The sequence below is a fragment of the Pelobates fuscus genome, chromosome 3, assembly GCF_036172605.1.
Source record: "Pelobates fuscus isolate aPelFus1 chromosome 3, aPelFus1.pri, whole genome shotgun sequence".
Lineage (NCBI taxonomy): Eukaryota > Metazoa > Chordata > Amphibia > Anura > Pelobatidae > Pelobates > Pelobates fuscus.
This window is the reverse complement of record NC_086319.1, coordinates 327444796-327472219: the sequence shown is the minus strand read 5'-3', so window position 1 is coordinate 327472219 and position 27424 is coordinate 327444796. Positions and strand designations below refer to the sequence as shown.

At 42.4% G+C, this 27424-nt stretch overlaps 1 protein-coding gene across 1 annotated transcript; it reads left to right on the top strand.

Annotated features, from left to right (window-relative positions):
• Positions 1-4855: 4855 nt before the first annotated feature.
• Positions 4856-26901, top strand: HDC (histidine decarboxylase). The gene is made up of 12 exons (XM_063445673.1): positions 4856-4930; positions 7487-7659; positions 8443-8556; positions 10036-10158; positions 10657-10791; positions 11892-12035; positions 13432-13498; positions 13588-13750; positions 19201-19291; positions 20017-20115; positions 20734-20835; positions 25022-26901. Exons 1-12 carry the CDS (start codon positions 4903-4905, stop codon positions 25739-25741), a joined length of 1959 nt encoding a protein of 652 aa, XP_063301743.1. The 5' UTR covers positions 4856-4902; the 3' UTR covers positions 25742-26901.
• The last annotated feature ends 523 nt before the right edge of the window (positions 26902-27424 follow it).

Sequence of the window (27424 nt, the reverse complement as noted above, 5' to 3'; positions counted from 1 at the left end):
GAAGTCGGCTGCAGCGGTGGCCATAGGACAGCAAAAGACAGGGTACATCACTACACAACATCAATAATCAAAGAAGTATCCCTCCCTCCCACACCAGCCCCACGTAGGCCCCGTAGACCTTGGTTGCTCGCACCGCGTTGGGTATTCTTTCAGATAGAAAGTTGGGGAGTAAATGTGTTGAACCCGTGTCCCGTATGCCAACTTCGGATGTGCTTGAGCTCCCTGTGCATGTCCCCAAACCCAGAACCCCCCTCCCTAAGCCCCAAAACGTTAACCCAGTGTACCTGAGGGTGGACCGCTTGTCAAACCTGCTCATCTTGGGCATCGGAATGCAGAGGTGGGTTGCAGGCACTCAGTTGCAGTAGGCAATCCCATTAGGGTCAGCAGCGGCGGTAGAAGGCATTTGGCATCAACTTGGGATGGCTGGCACGGGGTGACATGTGGCGGCCGTGGACATGGGTGGACCAATGTCTCTATTCTTACGGAGATGTCGGGTCTCCGCGACTTCCAAGGTGTGGAGCAGGGGGTGCCCTGACGTCCCGCTGCCTAGTCCCTCTCTGTGGTCTCGATTGCGGGCCTAGCGTCCCAAGTATCCAGTTGGGGACCGATGGCGAGGGGAGGCCTATTTCTCCCATGAACTGTGACACTTCCTCCGGCCACCTCATGGTGAGCCATCTGTTCTGATGTCTAGCCATCAGGGCAAAGGGGAATCCCCACTTGTAAGGTATATTGCGATCTCTCAATATCGCCGTGATGGGGCGGAGGGCCCGTCTGGCCTCTAACATCATGGGAGACAAGTCGTTGTAGAGGGAATCTTGTGCTCCTCTAAAGGGCCAAGTCTGCCGTTCCCTGGCCTTCGCCATAATGGTGTTCTTAACTGGGAAGGAGTGTAGGCAGCATATTAAGTCCCCCGGTCCATCTTCCGCAGATCGGGGCCACAAGGCCCTGTGTGCCCTCTCAAACTCTATCTCTGGCGGCGGGGACGGTTGCAATAGTAAGCAGAATAGTTCCATAAGTATTTCGGCAGCATTTTCCGTTCCTTCCGTTTCTGGAACACCACGGACACGTATGTTACATCTCCTGCCTCTATTGTCAACGTCTTCCAGGTGACGTTGTATGGAAGCAGCATCTCACCTTGGCATGCAACTGCCGTGTCAGTGGCTGCTACGCAGGTCGTGAGGGCCGCGTTTGCCTCCTCCATCGCGGTAATGCGGCCTGCGTGCACAGTTAGTTCTGTGCGGATCCCCGCAATCTCTGTTCGCAGGGTCTCCTGTATGGCTGTTGTGACAGCCTGGAGGTCACTTTTGGTCACCATAGAGGCAGTTAGATCCCGCAGAGTGCCTTCAATGCGGTCCAGTGCCGGTCCCCCCTGCCCCCCTAACTATAAGATAAGGTATTTAGAAAATTAGGCAGACTAGATGGGCCGAATGGTTCTTATCTGCCGTCACATTCTATGTTTCTATGGTTGAGGGAAGATGTGCTGAGTATTGTTGTGGGGAGATGTGCTGGGGATGGCTGTGAGGAGATGTGCTGGGGATGGTTGTGGGGAGATGTGCTGGGGATGGCTGTGAGGAGATGTGCTGGGGATGGCTGTGAGGAGATGTGCTGGGGATAGTGGTGGGGAGATGTGCTGAGGATGGCTGTAAGGAAATGTGCTGGGGATGGCTGTCGGGAGATGTGCTGAGGAATGGTTGTGAGGAGATGTGCTGGGGATGGTGGTGGGGAGATTTGCTGGGGATAGCTGTGGCTAGGTGTGCTGGGGATGGCTGTGAGGAGATGTGATAAGGATGGCTGTAAGGAGATGGGCTGAGGATGGCTGTGAGAAGATACATTGGGGATGGCTGTGAGAAGACGTGCTGAGGATGACTGTGACTGTTTCAGCCCACGTTCGGTGCTTTCCTCAGGATCAACCATCAATATGATGTTTGATCCTGAGGAAAGCACCGAACGTGGGCTGAAACGTTGATTTTATGGAGTAACTTCTAATAAAGGAATACTTTTTACCTCCAAAAGACCATTAGTGCAAGCCATCCTTTACTATATATATATATATATATATATATATATATTTCCATAATAATATGTTTGTTTAGTTCAATATTTACTGGTCAGAAATATATATACCCACTTACCTAAATGGCTTAGAATAAGTCTGACGTTTAAAGGACTGTAGTCGTTATAGTGCCAATAATGCCCTGGCGCCTTCCCTGATAATTGAAAGCAAACTGTTTGCTATAAGTTTAAAAATGTACCTGGGATCCGCCGTGCAGGGTCAGCCAATTGGCTGAGAGTATCTGCTGATCGCTCTCAGCCAATGATCTAAGTTCTGCTCTTGCCAGGCTTACTTGACGCGGAGAGCTTCTGGCTTTCATTAAAAAGATGATTAACACCTGGCAGACCACAAATAAGTTGCCAAGCTGTTAACAAAATAGTTTGGCTACTCACATTAGGGGGTGCTAGGGTAGTCCTGGCATCACAATCACTACAGTGCTCTATAGTAGTTATGGTAGTTGAAGCGTTCCTTTAAATAATCAGTGAAATCATCTTCCCATCTCGCAAATGAAACTTAAACAATAATGTCCCCTTTTGTTAATTTAAAAGTTTGACAAGCATGTTGTTATAAATGATCAGTGACGGGGGGGGGGGGGGGGGGGGGGGGCATAATTGAACGGGGATCCTCGGGTTGCACCTCTGGACACCCTAATCGACAAACTACCCACCCGAGACCCCAAGTTGCGGTGACCGAGGCCTACAGAATGGCTGGCAGAGGGGAGACGGCCGCTCTCCTTTCCTCTTACCTGCTCCACGACCACCTCAACGCTCAATCATCCTGCCCCCCGCCCCCCCCCCTTCCCCCAGGACCGGTGGGGGATATCCCGGTCCTCGCCGCAAGCCCAGACCGAGCCTATGCACAGCGTGTGGGCACCAGGGCCGGCAACACGTGGCCCATAGAAAATGGTGGCGGAGTATTCATGGCAACAGCAGACTCAGCTTGAAGCACCTGAGCAGAGCTCCAACTGCGGCACAGACCTCATGCAGCGTCTGGATGCACTATTCAACAACTTCTGGGAGAAGCTCCAGCAACGCGCACAGCGCGCCAAGGCAAAGCGACAAGATCCCATGAACCCAAGAGAGAGGAGCTATGGGCAGCCGGGCAAGAGGGGGACTCCCTCGGGCGCAGCACCGGACCAAAAGCTGGCACTCACCAACCCCAGCCCAACCGGGCTGAAGGCCAAGAGGGCCCCGACCCGAAGGCGTCGGCCACATGGGCGGAAACACAAGCGGCAATCAACCTACAGACCTCCCGCCACCCCCACGAGGGGGAGACACTCGGGCAATGTATGCCACCGAGTCTCAGGCCAGAAGACGCAGGCCTACACATCAGCCTGGGGCAGGAGGGACACCCCCACCCCCGCCAGAGCGGCAGCACCTCCTCAGGACCAGCCAGAGAGCCTCAGCCGCGTTCCCACAGAAGAAATAGGATGAATGGCGATTCCCCACAAACTCTCCTCTGACCCGCATACGCTAACCCACGGGTCCAGATGCAAGTGCCGGCGACGGTGACCGCTGCATACCAGTTTGATTTCATGTGCTGACAAATGCCAACCATTGCATACCTTACTTACGCTTGTTTATATTAGCCTTCCATTAGTTAAGCTTAGAGGGCTAGATGTTTAATTTTATCACTGAAGAATCACACTGTTAATTATATCTCACCTGCATGAATAGACCTTAAGATTAATGATATTATATCCGTTAAGCTCATAGTAAGACACAAAAGACAGAATGTCACTCAGATTTAATGCCTAGTCAGCCTATTATGTAACAATAACTTCCAAGCAACTTAATGTATAACTGTGCCCATGCCTTGCTAAACCGGGCATCTACTGCTAAATGGTGATTTGTGTATTGCACTGAGTGCTCAAAGCCTAGCCTGTAAGCCACGTGAAGCCTAGGAGTACTGATTTATCTGTATAGCTACTGCTATACATATACATGACCTGTACTGTTCACAGTCTAGGCCCTTTGGCAAGCAACAGTACTCCTAGATATGTCACGTCATCATACAAAATAATTCTGACCTAGCTGCTTTTACTAGTACTGCATTATGCATGTTATTAACTTCCTACAGCTTGAAGTATGATTAACTAAGCATGTTTATATTAAAAATTGTGCCTGCTATACATATGTCCCGCATGTAAAGCTGAGGAATAGCCTGAGGACTGCTTTCGGGGCACCTCAAGCATGCCTGTATCAGTTTCATGCACTGCAAAAATAAATAATTAAAAAAATAAAATAAATGATCAGTAACCGATCAGCATTGGGAATTATGACTTCCTTATTTATTTACTTTTTGCATTTTTGTACAAATCCGTGAGACCATTATAATTTTTTTTTTGTCATGATTTCCAGGAAATATTTACATTACATAGTTTCTTAGTGCCATCCTCTTATCATAGAGAGAAAATGGAATTAATTCTGTTTTATTTTAGTCTGATCCGCAACCAATGAAAAGGGTCTTCTCCATTTTTATTTCCAACCACCATTGGATTTATTATGTATAAGAAATGATATTAGCCTTCCAGCAGTGAATGGGTCATAATTGGCTCTTCCAATCCAGCTGGATTCAATGCATCATACTCACTATGTAGATATAGTCCAGGACATCAAAGATAGCAGCAAAGCAAACAGTAATTGAGAATTTCTTTTATTTTGAATCAACATGATGGAGCAGTATCGGAAATGGAATAAGATAAACTATTTACGTAAGGAAAAAAAAAATGTAAATTACTCCTACCTGAAAGATAACAGGGGTATAAAATCTGACATGTGAGAGGGGGGTCAGATACTGACAGACAAGACCTGCACATTTGACATCTCAGGAGCCTAGTGTAAAATACAATGGAATCAGAAGAGTACAGAAGAAGAGGTATGTTATATTGGACTCATCTGAAAATATAAATACAAATATAAATCTAATATGTATATTATAGCATGGGAAAACTTGAGAGCCCGTGATAGCATGCTATAGCATGACCATATTTATTACTAAAATATATTAAGTAAATATGCCTATTGGAAAATACATGTTGGGGACACTATGTCCTTTGCTCGGTTCGCAAATGCCTAATAGACTGAACCAAGAGGCATTGCATTGATACTCCTGATTTTATTCACTACACACTGAATGAGAATTAATTCTTGACAATAATTGCTGATTTGTTTTAGCCTAATATAGTTTGCTTGTTTTAGCCTGAAATTTTGCAATTTAGTTTTCAATCCACTACAAATCAGCCTTTGGTGAAAAATATCCTCTAAGGTGTGTGGTTACTTGAAATAGTGTTTTTAAGCTATTGCTAGACTTTCTAGTCTTTAATTACCTGGATCCGTGCATTTAAAAGTGTTTTTTTTAAATTATTTTAACAATCATTATTTATGATGATATTTTCCCAGCATACATATATAATCATAAGAGAATAAGGGACTCGTGGATCAATAATTGTGCTGTGTGTAACTCTAATGTATTTAATATTTTCTTTGTATTATTACAGTTTACGTTTTCTGCTTGTAACAATATTCAGAGGCTTTTGAGGATTACTTTATTTATTATAAATATATATTTTATATTATATTATATATATATTTTATATTATATTATATATATATTTTATATTATATTATATATATATATTTTATATTATATTATATATATATTTTATATTATATTATATATATTTTATATTATATTATATATATTTTATATTATATTATATATATATTTTATATTATATTATATATATATTTTATATTATATTATTTTTTTTTATAGTAAGAAAACTTAAACTTACGAACAAGCAAACATGTCGCAGACATTTTCCTACTCGAGAAGCAAACATTTAAAGGGTTTTTTTCTAAATTGAATTTAAAATGTAAGTTCAGAGTAGCCAAATTGAAAGCATAGCTAGCTTCCAAAATATTTCCAGCCTGGTTACTTTGGCTTACATTTAAAATTCACTTTGTCCTGCCTGATGGTAACCATTCAGAATCATTTAAAACAAGTTATACACCTATTTACTGTTTCATAGATATGTTGCAATAATGGTTTAATAATAGAACCAACATTTACCACTTTTATTGCGGAGGAGAAGAGGCATTAAATAAACAGTAATGAAAACTTCCATTTAGTTTCAATTATTCAAAAGAGAAGTTCATAAATACATGTGAATATCATGTAAAGCATTTACATTTCTAAATTATTCTTCCAGAAATTCTGCATATTTCAACTCAATGGGGGATGCCTTCATTTTACTTTTTTCTTTATTTTTTTTTCCTTTCTGTATGCTTTCTAGGATTTTCCCAGTAATGAATTGCATAATAGGAATATTCCAATTTAAATAGTGTAAATTATTAGTGTTATTGTCAAAATCTATTTATATACAGGAGCCTAACTATTAAATAAAGTAGATGTGGTTGGTGAACATTTAACAAAGAGTCCAAAGTAATGAGTTATTGGAAACAAAGTTTATAACGAAAGAATTGAAAATCGATGTTTAAGGCTTGTCACACCAGCTCCAGACAAAATGGCTGATTGGGCATCACAGGTTATGTAGTCTACAACAGCAATAGTGCCAGTGGTTTGCCAACTGTGAGATAGAGCAGTTAATGGTTGGCCAGTCACATATTAGTAATCAATGAATTGCATCTATTTATTTTAGCCTCCTTTCTCTTCTGGGAGCTGTGTTAATCTGTTTATAATGAATGTTATATGCTCGTAAACTGACATGTTTTGTAGACAGTATCATTTTTCGAAAACCTTGGTTAAAAGTTGCTGCTTGAGCTAATAATCCGTATATATTTTTGCAATCATTGAAATCACCACATTGATAAAACGTGTTACGGTTTGGTAACAGGCTAATTATAGGCTAGACCAGGGATAGGCAACCTTCGGCACTCCAGATGTTGTGGATTGCATCCCCCATAATGCTTTTACACCCATAATGCTAGCAAAGCACGATGGGAGGTGTAGTCCAAAACATCTGGAGTGCCAAAGGTTGCCTATGCCTGGGCTAGACCCTAGTGCATGGCTGCCCAAAAGGTAGATCCCCAAATGTTTTAAAACTAGATTTACCATGATGCTTTGCTATTCTAAAGACAAGCAAAGCATAACGGGGGTTGTAGTTCTACAACATCTGGCGATCTACCTTTTGGGGATCCCTGCTCTAGCGTATTTTGTTATAGTCTGAATATTTTGGCAAAAAGAAGCCACTAAACCTTACAAAGTTACCATATGCTTTGTGTTCCAAAGACAGCCCAGTACAGGTTTCTAAAATAAATGCTACAATTTACATCAGGGAAGTGAATTTAGAATAATTGTGCTATTTGGCACTTGTGCAGTAGAGATAGATGCGATTTTGTTTGTTGCTCTAAACCTAGTATTACTGCAAATCATTTGATTGTCCACTGCGTGCATCTTGTCTTCATCCAGGTAAAGAACTGGTAGATTACATTTGTCAGTATCTGAGCACAGTGAGAGACAGGAGGGTAAATCCAGATGTTCAGCCTGGCTATATGAAAGCTCTGCTACCGGAAAATGCTCCAGTGGAATCCGAAAGCTGGGACAATATCTTTAGAGATATTGAGAAGATCATCATGCCAGGGGTAATGTGAATAGAACTCGGAGATCATAGGTTTGCCCTAGGAAAATAGACAAAGTAAACTACACCAAGTAACAAACGTGATAATAGTACATGTTAATAATAATAAGTATACTTGGGAATGATGAATATCGTACATTGTATTGTATTGGTTTTTTTGTTGATAGAATGAAGTAACCATGTAATTACAGCTCTTCACATATATCTCCAGTTACATGTTTACTGGTAATTATGACAGTATCCAGTTTACTGAACAGCACATATATGTTCTTATTTTCATTTTAAAAGATCAAAGCATTGTCTACACACCAAGGCCATGTTTTGGTCAACTGACAATGAATGGTGAGATTTTATTCAGGTCCATTAAAATTATATTTTCACCATAAAAAAATTCTGTATATACTACCTTAAAATTGACTTTATTATTAGTAGCGCTCTTTAGCACTGTACTGAAGAAGCTCACTCAAGGAGACATGAAACTCAAATATTGCTAAGTATCTCCCCAGTATGACAATATATCACTTATAGTTCCAGGCTGCTTTTTTAATATAATATTCCATAACTTGTCATTCTTGTGGTCTTGTGGTCCTAATAGTACTGAACACCATGCATATAGAATGCATATATTTGTGTATAAGGAAAACCCAACCCATAGAAACCCATAGAAATAAACAGTTTTATAGTTAATCTAGTAATCACTGTGTATACTGACAAACATGATTCCTCTGTCATTCAAATCTTCTCTGGATGAATTCTAAAACCACTATCTTTATGTGTCTTCCTCCAGGTGGTCCATTGGCAGAGCCCCCATATGCATGCATACTTTCCGGCGCTTACCTCCTGGCCCTCCTTGCTTGGAGACATGCTTGCTGATGCTATAAACTGCTTAGGATTTACATGGGTATGTCATATAACGCAACACAAAAAGTTATTGTTTGGGCGTAAGCACTATTCATACATGCTAGCAGGTGTTGTTGGTTGCTGAAAGAGGATTTACAGGAAATCGCACCAGGAATGTCAAGGATCCTCTTACCAGTATTTTCCATTTAGAATGTTCATACATAATAGTAAATGGAAAGAATGAGACTTATACATTCAAAGTAGATTCTAGTGGAAAATTCCATAGCAATCTTTCACTCGCACACCCATCGACTGATTTTGGGTTCCGTGCAGTACCAGTTTATTTCATCCAATTCTCAGGGTCACAGATCAGTATTTTGAAGGACACTCATGAATTCCGACTTGTGCAAAGGGAACAACTGCCCCTTGCTCCACCAGTATCAATCCTGAAAGAAGACTGGTTTACTCAACCACCAAGCAACAAAATGAAACTGGCAATATTTCAATTCATGACCTGCCTTTGCCAAGTCTTAACAGAGATGTTGCTCAGTCTACTGTCCCAAATCCTCCTGGTAAAAAAAAATACACTTGAGTGCTTCCCCGTGTCTGATTTTATTTTATTAACATTGATTTGAAATCACCTTTGTTTCAGTTTATTCACACCCTCGCTGTGACAGACACAGCTTGCATTAAAAAGTAGTTTCATTTTCAATTAGATCTTACAACACAGTGTGTTTTCTTTGGAGGTTTTTATCTCGTGCTCTGTACATTTTAACTTTAATCACACACAGGAGACTCCTGAAGGGTCTGACAAGCTATTAACAGAGCAGGAGATAAGAAATTCTAAATTTAACTGAATTTGCAATAAAGGAAGTATAAACATTAGATGACTCTGTACAGGAAGTGTTTAGGAAGGCTGTGTAAGTCACATGCAGGGAGGTGTTACTAGGGCTGCATAAGCAAAGTAATTTAACTCCTAAATGGCATAGAATTTGGCAGTAAGGCTGCAGGGACATGATGTATACACCAAAACCTCTCCATTAAACTAAAGTTTTGTTCGGTGCTTATAGTGCCCCTTTTACACTAGCTTACATCTACTGAACTGCTACTGAAATATAATAACTGATGTCCCTGTTCATGTGGCCTGGCTGGAAATATTTTAATCTTCTATCATTTTAGAGTATCAATGTACTTGTGGCTGGCTGTTCAATGTTTCATAGTTTCAGCTGGCTCAGGGTTTGCTCTTTTAGGCAAATGCATAGACATCTTCCTTATATAATATTAATGGACCATTACCACTACGGTTAGAACAGCTGATATTACATTGTAGACATCAACATGCATCTTTAATCCGTAAATTACATATTTTAGAATTTAAAATAAATTGTGCGTGGAAATCTACTATTGTTTGCGACTGATGACTACATTAGCCAGACACACAGATGGCCCCTGATAGATAATCAATATGTGTTAACACAATTGTTAGTTGCCTGTGATATACTCACACTGACTGCCTAGTTGTACATGTGTTTTTGTTAAGGCCTCCAGTCCCGCGTGCACTGAACTGGAGATTAATGTGATGGACTGGCTTGCTAAAATGATGGGTCTTCCTTGCCATTTTCTCCATCACTATCCAAACAGCAAAGGAGGAGGAGTACTGCAAGTAAGTGGTCACTTGGCCTGTTGATATCTTTTGATACAGTATTTCCAAAAGGTAGATCCCCAGATGTTGTAGAACTACAACTCCCATGATGCTTTAGAATGCCTTTAAAATAACAAAGCATCATGGAACCTGTAGTTTTAAAACATCTGTGGATCTAGCTTTTAAGCACCCCTGTTCTATAGCATTAGCCATGAGTGAGACATCCTTGTAAACATCCTGGGTTTGTAAGCATCTCTATTACCAAGCTGTTGTAGTCATTGCTGCTCTTCACCATTACTATTCACTCAGGGTTCTTCACTAAAGTGAGAATTGTCAAAGTTAAGGCTCTGATTCTAAGTCAGCTACTTTGGCCTTAAATTTGAAAATCACTTTGAATTCCTGACATTTCTCAAGTTAGTAAACAACCCTGTAAGTAAATTAACTTCATTGCCATTGAATGAAGGAGTAGAATTCCTGGGTGGATAATCACTATACATTTTATCTTGTGTTTTTCTTCAGAGTACTGTGAGTGAATCAACCTTGATAGGTCTACTGGCAGCGAGGAAGAATAAGATTCTCGAGATGAAAAGCTCAGAACCGGAGTCTGATGATTCGCACTTGAACTCCCGTCTGATTGCGTATGCATCTGACCAGGTATGTTCAATAAAAGATCATATGAATTCACAATGCTCTATTCAAATGTTCATTGCTGCGCTCTTTTTATGTCACTTGCTATAAGAAACCATTTTTTTTTTTAAAATAATAAAAGGTTTTCAATATATGCTTCAATTTTTATTTTATACTTTTTATTTCATCATTTTTATTTCGATAATAAAACGATTTATGGTCTTGAATTAATATTTTTGGATAAGCCATTCATATGCTTTAATATTTTTGGATAAACTTTGAAAATTATTTGTTATCTGATTTATTATTTGAAAATATTTAGATATTTTTTGGTATATAGCGATATATATATTTTTTATATATATATGATTTTTTTTTTATATTGTAATAATTTGAAAAGATCATTTTAAAAGTTTATCCAAAAATATTAAATCATTTGAAAAGCGTATCACAAATATTACAGAGACCAGTGTTTTTTAGAATAAGGATAGTGCAGGCATTGTTTTTTACACTCAATACTAATAGGAAAATGCATTATGTAAATATCTGAGAGCTTAAATTTCTGGAAAAACAAAGAAATGCCTATCTTACCATTGATACTAGTAAAATGCCCAGCTGGGGCAGTGGAGATATTCACAGAATGTGTTAACTGCATAAACAAAGCAAACCAGAGTGCTTGGAAGACAATCTGTAAGCCAATAACATTGAAAAGTGTAATATGTATCAAATCGGAGATTTCATTCCCACCCTAGCAATTACCTTGTGCGTTTTTACCAAAGGCTTCTTAAGGGGGGAAGGTGTGGGGCTATATATTCTGTATAGTCACTGGCATTCTTATATGAGAGGAATCATGTAGGCTTGTGTGAATATTGTATTCCTCATGGAGCTCACATGAAATAACCTAAAGAGGTAATAAATCACTAACAATAAATATACCAGTCCACAACAACAAGAGTGATATTAATATCACACCTACACTGTCTACCACAAAGGAATACAAAACCAGGTTTCTATTTGGACTTAAGTAATCTTGAACAGAATGTTTCTATGCCTCCCCTAAACGCATTCAATAACAGATTAAAAAACAATGGTCATTTAACACACGGTTCATTTTTATGTTCATGCAGGCTCATTCCTCGGTTGAAAAAGCTGGTTTGATATCATTAGTAAAAGTGAGATTTTTGCCAGTGGATGAAAACTTCTCACTTCGAGGAGAAACTTTGAAAGCTGCTGTGGAAGAAGATCGAAAACGTGGACTTGTCCCCGTCTTTGTAAGTGAATCTGTGAATATCACATAAGAATTGGAAAATATTCAAATACACCTTGGATGGATGATGCAGTCCTCTTACATACAGAAATACTTGACTTGCTTATTTGAAGTGCTTATTGCCTGATGTGTGCATTGCAGATGGAACGTGACTTAAAGGGACACTCCTCAAAGTGGTGCAAACCTTTTTGATAAGGAAGTATTTTTCTGGAGGGAGGGGGCGTGGCTAAAGAGGCAGGCTTATGGTGCAGCATTCTGGAAAACATTTTATTATATGCAAAAACTATGAAGATTTGGGCATGCAAAAAAATATACAGCATATTAATGAGGCCAAAACCTAATCAAGTGCATTAAAGTAGTATTGGTGCCCAGAATTTTTCTTTTATGTTTATTATTGGCTTATGCAAAAATCAAAAGTGAAAAAGGCAAGCATAAACAATATCTAAAGATGTGGCACTGTGGACATGCTAGAATGTATTAAGAAAAATATACCTATGCAGCATTCACCAATGCTTAGCGTAGCGCAATCCCTGCTTCTATGAGCTCCTGTGCAAAGCCATGTCACTGGTGTCTTACAAAATGTGGGTGCTTCTCAGTTGTACTGTTGTGTTAGATAGACAGTGCTAAAGTGATAATAATGCTAATAACTGTGTACTTGAATTCTGATAGCATTACAACAACAGGACCAGGAGGAGCCAATGGTCTTGAAATGAAACAGGATAGTCCAAGTGAGATAAAGCTCAGCTAAATAATAATGTGTATTTACAATACAGATTTTATTAGATAAAAGCAGCCTTTTCTTTGAGATCTGAGTGAAGGATTTCAGTGGAAACCCAAAGTTCTGAGTACCTTTTTCCCAACTCACCATTATAATGCCTGGATAAGGCTCCTTCTTCTACAAAATGTGTGAAGCTTGTGTCTGATGTTCCCATTATGCATGTTGCTTACAATTTTTATATTTCATTTGTCCTCTGCTTTTTTCTTTCTCTGAGTGTTTGTCTATATGTAGTTTGGGTTAATGTTGTGTCTGTAGTTTTCAGAAGCACCATTATAACTCACTTGTGTGCAATGTGGTGTATTTAAAAAAAATGTGGCCCTTTTAATTTCTCATTGTGAGGTGATAAGTCTACATAAACTTGGCAATCATGCATGAATTTATGCTGAACTAAACTGTAGAGGGGATAACACGGGGGTGTCTTCTAATGGGATACTAATGGTGTATGGGCAAAAATAACTATGTGCTCTAGTTGCATTTGAGATGTAAAGGATATATTGTACTGGTTAGTTGTTTTTAATGATAACGTATCCCACAGTGCTATACACAATAAGTAAAGGAAGTATACAAGTAACTAACCTACATGAACTGATATAGACGGTTATATTCTATTCTATTGTTCTAGGTTTGCGCAACTCTGGGAACAACTGGCGTCTGTGCGTTTGATAATCTTGCAGAGCTGGGACCAGTTTGTAAGTTATATTTTCTATTAAATACTGCATAATGTTTATTATACATTTCTATCCAATTCTTAGTACTAACCTTTAACCTTACCGTTCAGGTGCCAAAGAAGGATTGTGGCTTCACATTGATGCTGCGTATGCAGGCACAGCCTTCCTGTGTCCAGAGTTCAGAACTTTCCTCAAAGGAGTGGACTATGCAGACTCTTTTACATTCAATCCATCCAAATGGATGATGGTTCATTTTGACTGTACTGCTTTCTGGTGAGCCCATTGTAATTACCTGCAGGAGGTTGCAGATAGCCCTTGTATATCCATCCTTTGCTCCCAGCTATATTTGAAGAATATTATTACTAGTGCCTAAACGAGCCATTCAATCGTGTTAATCTATTGACTTGTGTTTAAAGAAAGGTCATTTTTTTCTGGCCCATGTATATTATTTGAGCAAATGTTTGAAACTTACATTTAATGAAATTTATTTCTGAAATTGTGTAGGCCTTTATAATGTTCTATGTATCACTTTGTGTTATAGGATTTAATGATAGATTGATCGCTTTTCCCTTTTGTCACGTTCAGTTCTTCCTGTTGGGCTATGCAAACAATGCATTTGTAAAAAGATTCAATTTGTAACATAATCGTAATTTGGGAGACTCCAGTTACTGTGTGATTCACTGGGATAAGGAAAAAGGGCCACCTTGCACTTGACTTCTCTTCCTCTGGATTTTAGCTCTAAAATCAATACTGTGAGCTTGTCTAAACCCCATCAAAGTTCTTTATATGGGCCTTCCTGTAGTGAGCAAGGCCAGATGCAGGGATCCTACATTGCTTGCACCTACAAGAGTGCTATATGTAGCGCTGGTCTTGAACGTATTTCTTGTTTTTTTATTTTTTCTACACATGAAAAAAAAATCTGTACATACCCACAAACCTTACCTTTTCAATCCCCGGGTATCTTAGTGGCACTTGAGGATTCATTTTTTTGATTACTGATTTTAATGACTGTTCTTTAATAGGGTCATTTCGTAAGCATCATTCAAAAGAAATAGATGGATATGAATAAAACTAATAATAAATAAAATTATTCTGATACTTGGTATAACTTTACAAGTCAAATATTTAAGATTGGTTTAGTAGAATACCGGTGAAAAGGGTTTTATTTTTTGTTCCATTGTTGATTTGTTCCAGTGTGTTATAACTCCCAGGCCAATGACCTAACAGCTACGGCATTGGTCTAGGCCAGGCATAGGCAACCTTCGTCACTTCAGATGTTTTGGACTACACCTCCCTTGATGCTTTGCCAGCATTATGGGTTTAAAAGCATTATGGGACATGTCATGGGCGTAGGAACCCAAAAAAATCTGGGGGGGATAGCATTTTTACTCGCCGGGTATATTCTTATTCCGTAAACTAGGAGTTGTTTATCCCATTGTACAGCGCTACGGAATTTGCAGTCGCTATATAAATGATTAAATAATAACATTAAAGGGTCACTACAAGGAAGGGGTTTTACTTACCCGTATACAGCGCCGGGATCCTCCTGATTAGAACCACCCCTACCCTTCCCATGAATATTAGAACCACCCATACCCCTTCCATGCACAAAAGAACCCCACCTACCCCTTCCACGCATTTTAACCCCCTACCTCTTCCATGCATATTAGTACCCCCTAACCACTTCCATGCATATTAGTACCCCCTAACCCCTTCCATGCATATTATAACCCACCCTACCTCTTCCATTCATATTAGTACTCCCCTAACCCCTTTCAATAATTTTTCTACCTCCCCCCTCCTCCCATCCATATTAGTAGCCCCCCCTAAACCCTTCCAATTATTTTTCTACCTACCCCTCTCCCCCTATCCTTATTAGTAGCCCCCCTAACCCTTTCCAATTATTTTTCTGCCATGTTAACTAACGCCAGTGTTGGAGTGCCGCCGTGTTTACATTAAAAGGTCTGCAGGGACAGGCTATAGACACCAGAACCACTACATTAAGCTGCAGTGCTTCTGGGAACTATAGTGTTTCTTTAATGTGAGGTAAATTAGAGATTAGTGCCACGAATAATATGCTAGATTTCCTACTTACAACCAGATGAGGATGATGATGGGCTCTAGCTGCAGTCTGGCTCCACTGGTCTGGTGTAGAACAGGCTCTCTGGAGGCTGTTTGTAACTGTGGTCCCAAAAATCAATGTTCTGTGAGAACGGGAATCAGCTCCATTTTTTGGGGGCCCTTTACACAGCTCAAGGTCTGGGTCCCAGGGTCCACCTTCACGTTCCACCAATGAGTTTGTTCACAGGGGGTGGAGTGTGTAGGGGATGTCCTGATATGTGTGTAAGGAATGCATTGTGTGAATCTGTGTTTGTATGTGTAAGGGCTGCAAGGTGTGATTCTGTGTATGTACGGGATGCAGTGTGTGCGTCTGTAAGGGGTGCATTGAGTGTGTGTACGGGGTGCATTGAGTGTGTGTAAGGAATGCATTGTGTGTTTCTGTGTGTGTAAGGATTGCATGATTGTGTGTGTGTGCACGGGGTGCATTGAGTGTGTGTAAGGATGAATTGTGTGTTTCTGTGTGTGTAAGGGTGGCATGATTGTGTGATTGTGTGTGTGTGTGTGTGATGGATGTCAATCTCTCTCCCTCGTCACTCTCTTTCTTCCCCTCCCTCCCTCGTCACTCTCTTTCTCCCCCTCCGTTGTCACTCTCTCTCTCTCCCCCTCCCTTGTCACTCTCTCTCCCCCTCCCTTGTCACTCTCTCCCCCCTCCCTTGTCACTCTCTCCCCCTCCCTTGTCACTCTCTCTCCCCCTCCCTTGTCACTCTCTCCCCCTCCCTTGTCACTCTCTCTCCCCCCCTTGTCACTCTCTCTCCCCCTCCCTTGTCACTCTCTCTCCCCCTCCCTTGTCACTCTCTCTCCCCTCCCTTGTCACTCTCTCTCCCCCTCCCTTGTCACTCTCTCTCCCCCTCCCTTGTCACTCTCTCTCCCCCTCCCTTGTCACTCTTTCTCCCCCCTGTTTCTTTCTTTCTCCCCCCTCCCTCCCTGTCCCCTCCCTGTTTCTCTCCCCCTCCCTCCCTGTTTCTTTCTCCCCCCCTCCCTCCCTGTTTCTTTCTGCCCCCTCCCTGTTTCTTTCTCCCCCTCCCTGTTTCTTTCTCCCCCTCCCTGTTTCTGTCTCCCCCCTCCCTCCCTGTTTCTTTCTCCCCCCTCCCTGTTTCTTTCTCCCCCTCCCTGTTTCTGTCTCCCCCCTGTTTCTTTCTCCCCCCTACTCCCTCCCTGTTTCTTTCTCCCCCCTACTCCCTCCCTGTTTCTTTCTCCCCCTACTCCCTCCCTGTTTCTTTCTCCCCCTACTCCCTCCCTGTTTCTTTCTCCGCCCCTCCCTCCCTGTTTCTTTCCCCCCCTCCCTCCGTTTCTTTCTCCCCCCCTCCGTTTCTTTCTCCCCCCTCCTCCCTGTTTCTTTCTCCCCCCTCCCCCTCCATGTTTCTTTCTCCCCCCTCTCCCTCCCTGTTTCTTTCTCCCTCCTCTCCCTCCCTGTTTCTTTCTTCCCCCTCTCCCTCCCTGTTTCTTTCTCCCCCTCTCTCCCTCTGTCCCCCCCTTGTCACTCACTTTCTCCCCCCGTTTCTTTCTTTCTCCCCCCTCCCTCCCTGTCCCCCCTCCCTGTTTCTTTCTCCCCCCTCCCTCCCTGTTTCTTTCTCCCCCCTCCCTCCCTGTTTCTTTCCCCCCCTCCCTCCCTGTTTCTTTCTCCCCCCTCCCTCCCTGTTTCTTTCTCCCCCCTCCCTGTTTCTGTCTCCCCCCCTGTTTCTTTCTCCCCCCTACTCCCTCCCTGTTTCTTTCTCCCCCTACTCCCTCCCTGTTTCTTTCTCCCCCCTACTCCCTCCCTGTTTCTTTCTCCCCCCTACTCCCTCCCTGTTTCTTTCTCCGCCCCTCCCTGTTTCTTTATCCCCCCTCCCTGTTTCTTTATCCCCCCTCCCTGTTTCTTTATCCCCCCCCTGTTTCTTTATCCCCCCTCCCTGTTTCTTTATCCCCCCTCCCTTCCTGTTTCTTTATCCCCCCTCCCTCCCTGTTTCTTTATCCCCCCCTCCCTCCCTGTTTCTTTATCCCCACTCCCTCCCTGTTTCTTTATCCCCCTCCCTGTTTCTTTATCCCCCTCCCTGTTTCTTTATCCCCCCTCCCTGTTTCTTTCTCCCCCCTCCCTCCCTGTTTCTTTCTCCCCCCTACTCCCTCCCTGTTTCTTTCTCCCCCCTACTCCCTCCCTGTTTCTTTCTCCCCCCTACTCCCTCCCTGTTTCTTTCTCCCCCCTACTCCCTCCCTGTTTCTTTATCCCCCCTCCCTGTTTCTTTATCCCCCCTGTTTCTTTATCCCCCTCCCTGTTTCTTTATCCCCCCCCTGTTTCTTTATCCCCCCTCCCTGTTTCTTTATCCCCCCCTCCCTCCCTGTTTCTTTATCCCCCCTCCCTCCCTGTTTCTTTATCCCCCCCTCCCTCCCTGTTTCTTTATCCCCCCCTGTTTCTTTATCCCCCCTCCCTCCCTGTTTCTTTATCCCCCCTCCCTCCCTGTTTCTTTATCCCCCTCCCTCCCTGTTTCTTTATCCCCCCTCCCTCCCTGTTTCTTTATCCCCCCTCCCTCCCTGTTTCTTTATCCCCCCTCCCTCCCTGTTTCTTTCTTCCCCCCTCCCTCCCTGTTTCTTTCTTCCCCCCTCCCTGTTTCTTTCTTCCCCCCTCCCTCCCTGTTTCTTTCTTCCCCCCTCCCTCCCTGTTTCTTTATCCCCCCTCCCTCCCTGTTTCTTTATCCCCCCTCCCTCCCTGTTTCTTTCTTCCCCCCTCCCTCCCTGTTTCTTTCTTCCCCCCTCCCCTACCTGTGTTGTAGCGTGGCCGAGCTGTGTACTGTCCGCGGGTACAGGGAGCTTTTGTTTCCTGTATCCGGCGGACTAACAGGAAGTGCACACTCAGTGTTCACTTCCTTTTAGTCCGGCCGGGTACAGGAGACAGATGCTCCCTGTACCGGCGGACTATGCAGGGCTCGGCCACGCTACATTGAGGGAGTGACAGGAGGGAGCGCTGAGCGCTTCCCTCCTGTCAGCCCCTCTCCTCTGGCTGCGCCCGGGCAGAGCTGCAGCCGCCTGAGGCTCTCTGCAGAGCGCTCGGGTGGCTGCAGCAAAAGGGGGGCCGGCGGAGCTGGGGGGGATTTCCCCATTACCTGTCCCCCCCGCATGATTTGCTGGGGGGGATGCGTCCCACCCATCCCCCCCGGTTCCTACGCCCATGGGACATGTAGTACAATATATCTGGAGTGCCGAAGGTTGCTTATCCCTAGTCTAGGGCAATGTTGGTAAATGTCACTCTAAAATAGAGGTAGGCAACCTTTGCCACTCCAGATGTTGCGGACTACGTCTCCACTGATACTTTGCCAGCATGTTGGCTGTAAGAGCATTATGGGAGGTGTAGTCCACAACAATAGGATTGCCCTTTTCACTAATGAAGGATTCGATGGTGGCCACATTTGTTCCCCATGTTTCTTCAAATGTCGTAACTAGCAAATGCACAAGTGAGACAACATAAATCAATCAAAATAAAAAGAATCTCTAACGGAATTACTGGATGAACCATTAATTGCATTTCTGACATGTATGTAGTTTTCATTCTGTTAATATTGAAATCCTTAAAAACTTTAAAATTGTGAAACCATTGGAAAGGCTAATTTGTGTTATTCCTCCCCTCTTATTAGGGTGAAGGACAAATACAAACTTCAGCAGACCTTTAGCGTCAATCCCATCTACCTCAGGCATGCCAATACGGGGGCAGCAACTGATTTTATGGTAAGTGTGTGTATACACTAAAAGGAAAGTATGTAGCAAAGTGTCCTACACTGTAATCTGCTTTAGTGTCAGCAAAACGATTCTCTATCTGCTGAGTTAATAATTTAAAGATTTATTGGTCTAGAATCCTTGCTTGTAATAGTTCAGACATGCTTGCTAACTTTTATTTTCTTGTTTGTTTAAATAAATACAAAATAAATCAATGATAGAATCCTTAACGCCAATATCTCCGTGAAATAATTATTCCCTGTCATCATTTTTTTGTAATTTGTATGATTTATTGGACCTATTGTGGGGTGACACTATACTGTAGCCATCCAACTTAGTGAATATAAGCCAACATTAGTTCCTTTAATTTAATTGTTCTTTTAATGTTATGTTGGGTTTCCATGTAGTTTTTGTTTGTCTGTTTGTTTGTTTAGGGTTTTTTCTTTTGTAATAAGACTCACAAGTCACATGTGATAGGTTAGAGTTTAGCAGTATAGTTGTTAATTTACTACAACCCATCATTGGCTTCACACATAGCTGCCATTATTAAGGATCACTGTAGTGGAAATAAGAAAGGTATATACTCCTATTTACTCACGTACATACTTGGATACCGAATTCTGGGTGTTTTGTAGAGTTTAGGAACCCTCTTATTATTCTCTACAAGTATGTTTTCAACCATGTAAGGAGAGAAACACTATATTGTTATCAGTTTTAATTCTGTTACCTCTTTGCAGCACTGGCAAATCCCCCTCAGTCGCCGTTTTCGCTCTCTTAAGCTTTGGTTCGTGATTCGGTCCTTTGGAGTTAAAAATCTTCAAGCACACATCAGACATGTGAGTGTTATGTTAACATATATGGCATGAAGGTATTGTACTGGGGGAGTGCTCTCATAGCCTGTGGCTTCCATTTACCTCTGTTTAGCTAAAGTGGTGATCCCTTAAATAAAGATAGTTCCCAGGATCTGTTTCTGTATATAAATTTGTGTATATATATATAACTATCCAAGTTAAGTCAACGTTTCGGTCCAAACTGACTTTTATCAAGACTGAAATGTCGACTTGAATACGTGCTAAATAAAAGCATTAGTTGTTTATACTTTATAAGACGTCTGAGTGCACTCTTATATTTTGGCTGGAGCTGGCACCGAGGTAACTACAAGCCTGGGGAAGCAGTAGTTAACCATAGTTGGTGTTTAAACACGTGACTGCTTTATTTAAGCAGTACTATTTGATGTAGCTCTTTGCATTTCCTCACTAGATGCCAGTAGTGGAGGATCTATGTGTTTTACTGCCAGCAAGGATGAAACAGTGCAGCCGTATTTGGTGCATTCAGACGATATAATTTTTTGGCTTGTATTAAAGTAAACATTCACATTGTAGCTTTTTAGCAGACAGATATTCCATTATGTTACAAAGTATTTGCATCTGATTTATTTCTATGAATTATTTTAGGGTACAGAACTGGCCAAGTATTTCGAGTCTCTTGTCAAGAGTGATTCGCTGTTTGAAATTCCAGCCAAGAGATACCTGGGATTGGTTGTGTTCCGATTAAAGGTAAAAAGGGTGCGCAGAGTTCTATGTGGCTGTGGGTGGCGGGACGAGCAAAGAAAAAGAGATGGAAAGCTATAGCCTGTTATTACTGGAAACATTGCCATCTGATGGGCATGACTACATATTAAAAGGCAAAACCAGGCATCTCGGCGATCTGATATGATGAAAAATCGCCACATCGCCAAATGTGTGCGTTTTGTAGAAATTGGTTGAGCCATAGCAACCTTTGTTAGCTTCTATTATGTGATTTATGGAACAATACAGAAACTTGTATGCCTCCAACAAACTTTAACTTCCACTGCCTCTCCACAGACTTTAAATAATGAATGAACTCTCTTAATACCAGTGAATGAAAACTACTGACACAGACAGTTGGAATTATTATACACACAGACCTGTATTATACAGAGAGCAGCACCATACAAGGAGCATTGGCTGCCCCAGGATATTATACACAGACCTGTATTATACAGAGAGCAGCACAATACAGTGAGCACTGACTGTCCCAGGATATTATACACACAGACCTGTACTATACAGAGAGCAGCACTAAACAGGGAGCACTGACTGCCCCAGGATATTATACACAGACCTGTATTATACAGAGAGCAGCACAATACAGTGAGCTCTGACTGTCCCAGGATATTATACACACAGACCTGTACTATACAGAGAGCAGCACTATACAGGGAGCACTGACTGTCCCAGGATATTATACACACAGACCTGTACTATACAGAGAGCAGCACTATACAGAGAGCACTGACTGTCCCAGGATATTATACACACAGACCTGTACTATACAGAGAGCAGCACAATACAGTGAGCTCTGACTGTCCCAGGATATTATACACACAGACCTGTACTATACAGAGAGCAGCACTATACAGGGAGCACTGACTGTCCCAGGATATTATACACACAGACCTGTACTATACAGAGAGCAGCACTATACAGGGAGCACTGACTGTCCCAGGATATTATACACACAGACCTGTATTATACAGAGAGCAGCACTATACAGTGAGCACTGACTGTCCCAGGATATTATACACACGGACCTGTACTATACAGAGAGCAGCACTATACAGGGAGCAATGACTATCCTCTGATATTATACAGACACAGACCTGTATTATACACAGAGCAGCACTAAACAGGGAGCACTGACTGTCCCAGGATATTATACACACAGACCTGTACTATACAGAGAGCAGCACTATACAGAGAGCACTGACTGTCCCAGGATATTATACACACAGACCTGTATTATACACAGAGCAGCACTAAACAGGGAGCACTGACTGTCCCAGGATATTATACACACAATGACCTGTATTATACAAAGAGCAGCACTATACAGAGAGCACTAACTGTATTATACAGGTCTATCTGTGTATAATAAATACGTACTGGATACCGCACTCACCAGGTAACCCAGGTGCTCTGAAACCAAGGCTGGCCAGGCCTCCCTTCTAAGATGCTGCTCTCTGTATAATACAGGTCTATGTTTGTATAATATCCTGGGACAGAGAGCAGCACTATACAGGAAGGATATTATGCACACAGACCTGTGTTATCGATAAAATATCAATACAAATAAGCTTATATTTATTGGTACCTCCAACAGATGCAATACATACATACAATTCATACACACAGACTGCTGAACACATTCACATACAGACTGCTGAGTACACACACAAAGACTGCTGAATGCACACAGGCTGCTGAATACACACACACACACATACAGACTGCATACACACAGTCCACTGAATACAGACACACAAACACACACAGAGACTGCTACATACACACACACACATACACACACAGAGGCTGCTGAATACATACAGACTGCTAAATACACACACACAGGCTGCTGAATACACATGGGCTATATATATACTGACTGCTGAATACACACACACACTGCTGAATACACACACAGACTGCTGAATACAGTCACAGACTGCTGAATACATGCACACACAGACTGCTTAATACAGACACACACCAATGGCTGAAAACATGCACATGCAGACTGCTGAGTACACACAGACAGACTACTGAATGCACACAGGCTGCTGAATACACACACACACACACACATACAGAGTGCATACACACAGTACACTGAATACACACACACAAACACACACAGAAACTGCTGAATACCCACACAGACTGCTGAATACACACAGAATGCTGAATACATACACAGACTGCTGAATACACACAGGCTGTTGAATACACACAAACTGCTGAATCCACAAACACACACTGCTGAACACACACACAGGCTACTTCATACACATACACACACACACACTGCTGAATACACACACACACTGCTGAATACACACAGACTGCTGAGTACACACAGACTGCAGTGAGGAGGGCAGTGTATGTGTTTTTGTTTAAGGGTGCTGTGTGTAAGCGGAGCAGTGTGTGTGAGAGGTGCAGTGCTGTGTGTGTTTGGGGTGCAGTTTGTGACGGGTGCTGTGTGTGGGGGGTGCTTAGTGTGTGTGAGGGGTGCTGAGTGTGTCAGAGGAGCTGTGTGTGAGGGTGCTGTGTGTGTCAGGGGTGCTATGTGTGTGAGGAGTGCAGTGTGTGACAGGTGCTGTGTGTGCATGTGAGGGGTGCAGCATGTGTGTGAGGGGTGCCAAGTGTGCGTGAGGTGCTGTGTGTGAGAGGTGCTGTGTCCTGGTGGTGGGTAGTTGTCACAAGCTCACTTCAGACTAGCTCACTGACACACACACACAAACTCACTACAAACAAGCACATGCACACACACACACACACACACACAAGGCTGAGTATATCAAGCCTACCTGTCACTGGAGGCTGTTGCTGAGAGGTCAGGTAGCCATTTTCTTCAGCAAGGTCTCCTGCTTAACGTGGGGGCAGAGCTTGATGGCAGGAGGCGGATCTTGCATGCATGGGTGGAGTTTATGGCGTGGGGCGGAGCCTGCATTCGCAAGGCAGAGCAGGAACTTGTGTGCAGGAGAAGCTGCTGGAAAATCAGAAGTGAGACTGTCAGTGCTCCCTCCCTCCCCCAGCAGCCCCCATCAATTCTCTCCAGCTCCCAGCACCTCTCTAAAGCCCCCAGCATCTCCCAGCAGATCTGTTCTTAATTCCCTCGGACTGTTACAGTCCTATGGAAAATAATAAAAGCACATGGCCCTGCAAGTTGCCTTGACTGTCCCGGGAGAGTAAATTGCCTGGGACAGACTCCAGCTTGCTGGGACTGTCCCGGCAAAAACGAGACAGTTGGCAAGTAGGGTCGGGAGGAATGACTAATACAAAGGATTAAGAGAGCCCTGTCTGAGAGCTGAGATCCAGTCACTGAAGCTCTTTTAGACAAAGAAACTTAATGGAAGCTATTTGTAAAATGTAATATTGCAAACTGCTGGAGAGGCATGCTATACATATAGAAGATACCTGGGTGGGTAGTGCTAATGAAAATGAAGAGTCTTGGTGTTGCTGCTAACTGGGTTTGCAGATTGAGGCCTAAGGAGCAGAGATGGAGATGAGATATAGTTATATGAAGTAATTTACAGACAGTAGGGGCAAAAAATGGAGAGAGGGGAGGTAGGTAGAGCAAACTTGTGTTGTATACAATTGAAAACTTTACCATCCAAGTTCTGTCACCTTAAATATTAATAACTAGCAGTACCCGAAATAGTGGCGGAATACATTCATGAAATTAATTATCAGAAACTTCATGTTCAGAAAATTGCAGTGATCAATTACAGGTATAAACTGTAATATTGCTATAGTAACAAATAATAATATGGTGACAGAGAGTAGAATAAATGGTGTGAGTATCTTTCAAACCTCAGTCAGTACCAGAACTTTCTGCAGGGAGAGGCAAAACGAGTCTCTGTTCTGTTGCTAGCTAGATTAGTGGGGTGAGTCCTGAAAGTTGCAGGGAGAGGTAAAATGAGTGTTAGCTTTTAAAGTAATGTATTGCAAAATACTTCCAAATGTCCCTTTAACACATTTAGACAAGATCTGGAGAATGTTACACTGTTGCTCTGGAGAATATTTGTCATAAATGTCCTAGATGACTAGATGAGCAGTATTCACTGAGTGACTCTAGAAGATGTAGTCAGGTGTGAGCAATCAGAACATGGAAATATTCATGTCTTTCGTCTTTTGTGTTTTTTTTCTACATACACAGGGTCCCAACTCTTTGACAGAGCAAGTCTTAGCAGATCTGACAAAGTCCGGAAAGATGTTCCTTGTTCCGGCAACGATTCACGACAAGCTCATTATTCGTTTCACGGTCACCTCTCAGTTCACAACCAAGGAAGATATTCATCGGGACTGGATTTTGATCCAAGAGACTGCTATCAATGTCACAAATCGTTTTCACAGATCCCATATCATCAATGGCTCAGTTCCAGATGAAGCCATTACTGTATCAAACCCTCACATTAAGAGGATGGATGACCAAGAAGAGACTGCCCAGAGGGTCACTGTCCAGCCAAAGCATGGTGGATTCACTCCTAAAGAATGGATTGAGGACATTTCTGAAGATAATTTGGATCCTTTTGATGATTGCTTCCCAGAAAATGTGCCAGTGGCTACCAAACTTAGGCCAACAACTTTCAAGTATAGGTATTGGTCAATACAAGATAAGAGAAAGTCTGCACGGTCACTGAGCTGCAACAGTGTCCCTGTGCATTCTCCGAGAGAGGCACCAGTGGAAAAACTGGTTTTACAAGATGAACTTCAGAAAGATGGTAGCATCCTCTCCAAACTCCCTGGAAAGGTCATGATCCTTGAAAAAAATGCTTTTAGAAAATTAATAAAATTTTACAGTGTACCTAGCTTTCCGGAATTCAGCATCCAATGTGGCCTTAAGTTGCCCTGCTGTCCATTGCAAGCACTAGTTTAAAAAAGGCAATGATTACTTCATCTTTGAATCTCTTTTAGCAATCTGTGGTACTGTATTCTTCTTACAGGGAAATAGTTCAATCTTATTCAGCATCAACTAGGCAATTTCAAAATTGTGAGAAAACCTGATCAACGTGGCATACATATATCATGAAGCATGCCATCAAGGTGCGTTGCTAAATTCTAAAAGCTCCTGGGGCGCATATCAAACATGATAACCCTCCCCCCAATAAGGATGCATTCAAGGCCAGTCCCCGATTACACCCTTTAACCCTTACAGTCTTATATCCGTGATCCTGAAATGTTATTGCCCTAACACCCTTCACACCTTTGTGTCTCTTCCCGTCTCCCCAACACCCATTTTTGCCTCTCCCTCAACCTTCCTGTAAACCGTCTTGATTCTCTCTCCCCATATCCCTAAACACCATTTTTGTTTCTCCTTCTCTCTATCTCCCCTTAGATCTACTGCTGTTTAATCTTGTGGCTGCAAGGAATGTACTAAAGCTGGTCTGTGCTGGTTTGATTCGCTGTCGCCTAGTATAAAATTATAAAAGCATTATTTTCTTGCCAGCTAAATGGGTCTGGGTTGAAGAGATCCAGATCCAGAGCATTAACCACTAATACCACTCCATTAAACTTATATGGTGCCATCCAGCATAATACATCCCTTACATAACTCCCCCTGCAACATGGAGATATGTTGGTACACTCAGCGGCTGCACACTGGACACTTTAACACTAAAAAGGAAAGTAGAGTAAATAATGAGATCACTGTTGCCAATATACCAAACCCAAACCACATCAAAATGTCAACAAAGAAATATATTGCAATGGTCACAGTGCAACGTAGCTGCTGGTTACAACCTATTCCATGCTATTCTGTTTATTTTTGTATCAAATCTCCGTCACACATACTCCACCCACTTCACTCTTTTGTCATTCTGTAGACATATAGTTTGCTTCCCCATTTAGCTGGTTGTGTTAGTATGATATGAGATGCACTCCCTGCTCTGAATATTCAAGCCTGCTTTCTTAACTTGTGCCATCTGTGTTGTGAGAGCGCATGCACACAGCACTATTTTGTGTCTGGCAAATAGAGTGTGTGCATATACCTCTATTCCATGTCTAGCTAAGAGAGCGCATGCACACAGCACTGCTAAGTGTCTGGCTAAGAGTGTGCACGCAGCTAAACCATTTGTCTGGTTGGTCAATTTGTGATTCGTTTTTTTGGGGCAACATGGATAGAATTTTGAACCACAAAACAAACAAAACTCTTCGTCCTTTGTCGGATTGGTTTGTTCTGTGATGTGTCCATGTAACGTTTGGGAGTTACAGAATTCAAAAGAGCCTCTGTTTACTCATAATTTAGACAAATTGCAATTCGTTTGAAACCGAATGTGCAAGTCTACAGACAGCAATGTTCCTTGCCAAGTTAGGAGAGCACGTGCCAATGACATTGTTATGAGCCTAACATATAAAGCACAGTGTTTCCTGACTTGTTAATAGAGATCATGCACACAGCACTGTTCTCTGTCGGGCCAAGACAGCGCATGCACACAGCACTGTTCTCTGTCTGGCTAAGACAGCGCATGCACAGAGCACTGTTCTCTGTCTGGCTAAAACTTTAATTACACAAACTTCTGTAAGAGGGCAGGAGGTGGAGTTTGGACTTGAATAAAAAATT

Excerpts from the sequence above, each read along its gene's own strand:
- HDC (XM_063445673.1), top strand. The coding sequence starts at position 4,903 with ATGGAATCAGAAGAGTACAGAAGAAGAG. Across the intron at positions 10,792-11,891 it reads TTGCGTATGCATCTGACCAG|GCTCATTCCTCGGTTGAAAA; the intron begins GTATGTTCAATA and ends ATGTTCATGCAG. Across the intron at positions 13,751-19,200 it reads TTTGACTGTACTGCTTTCTG|GGTGAAGGACAAATACAAAC; the intron begins GTGAGCCCATTG and ends CCCTCTTATTAG.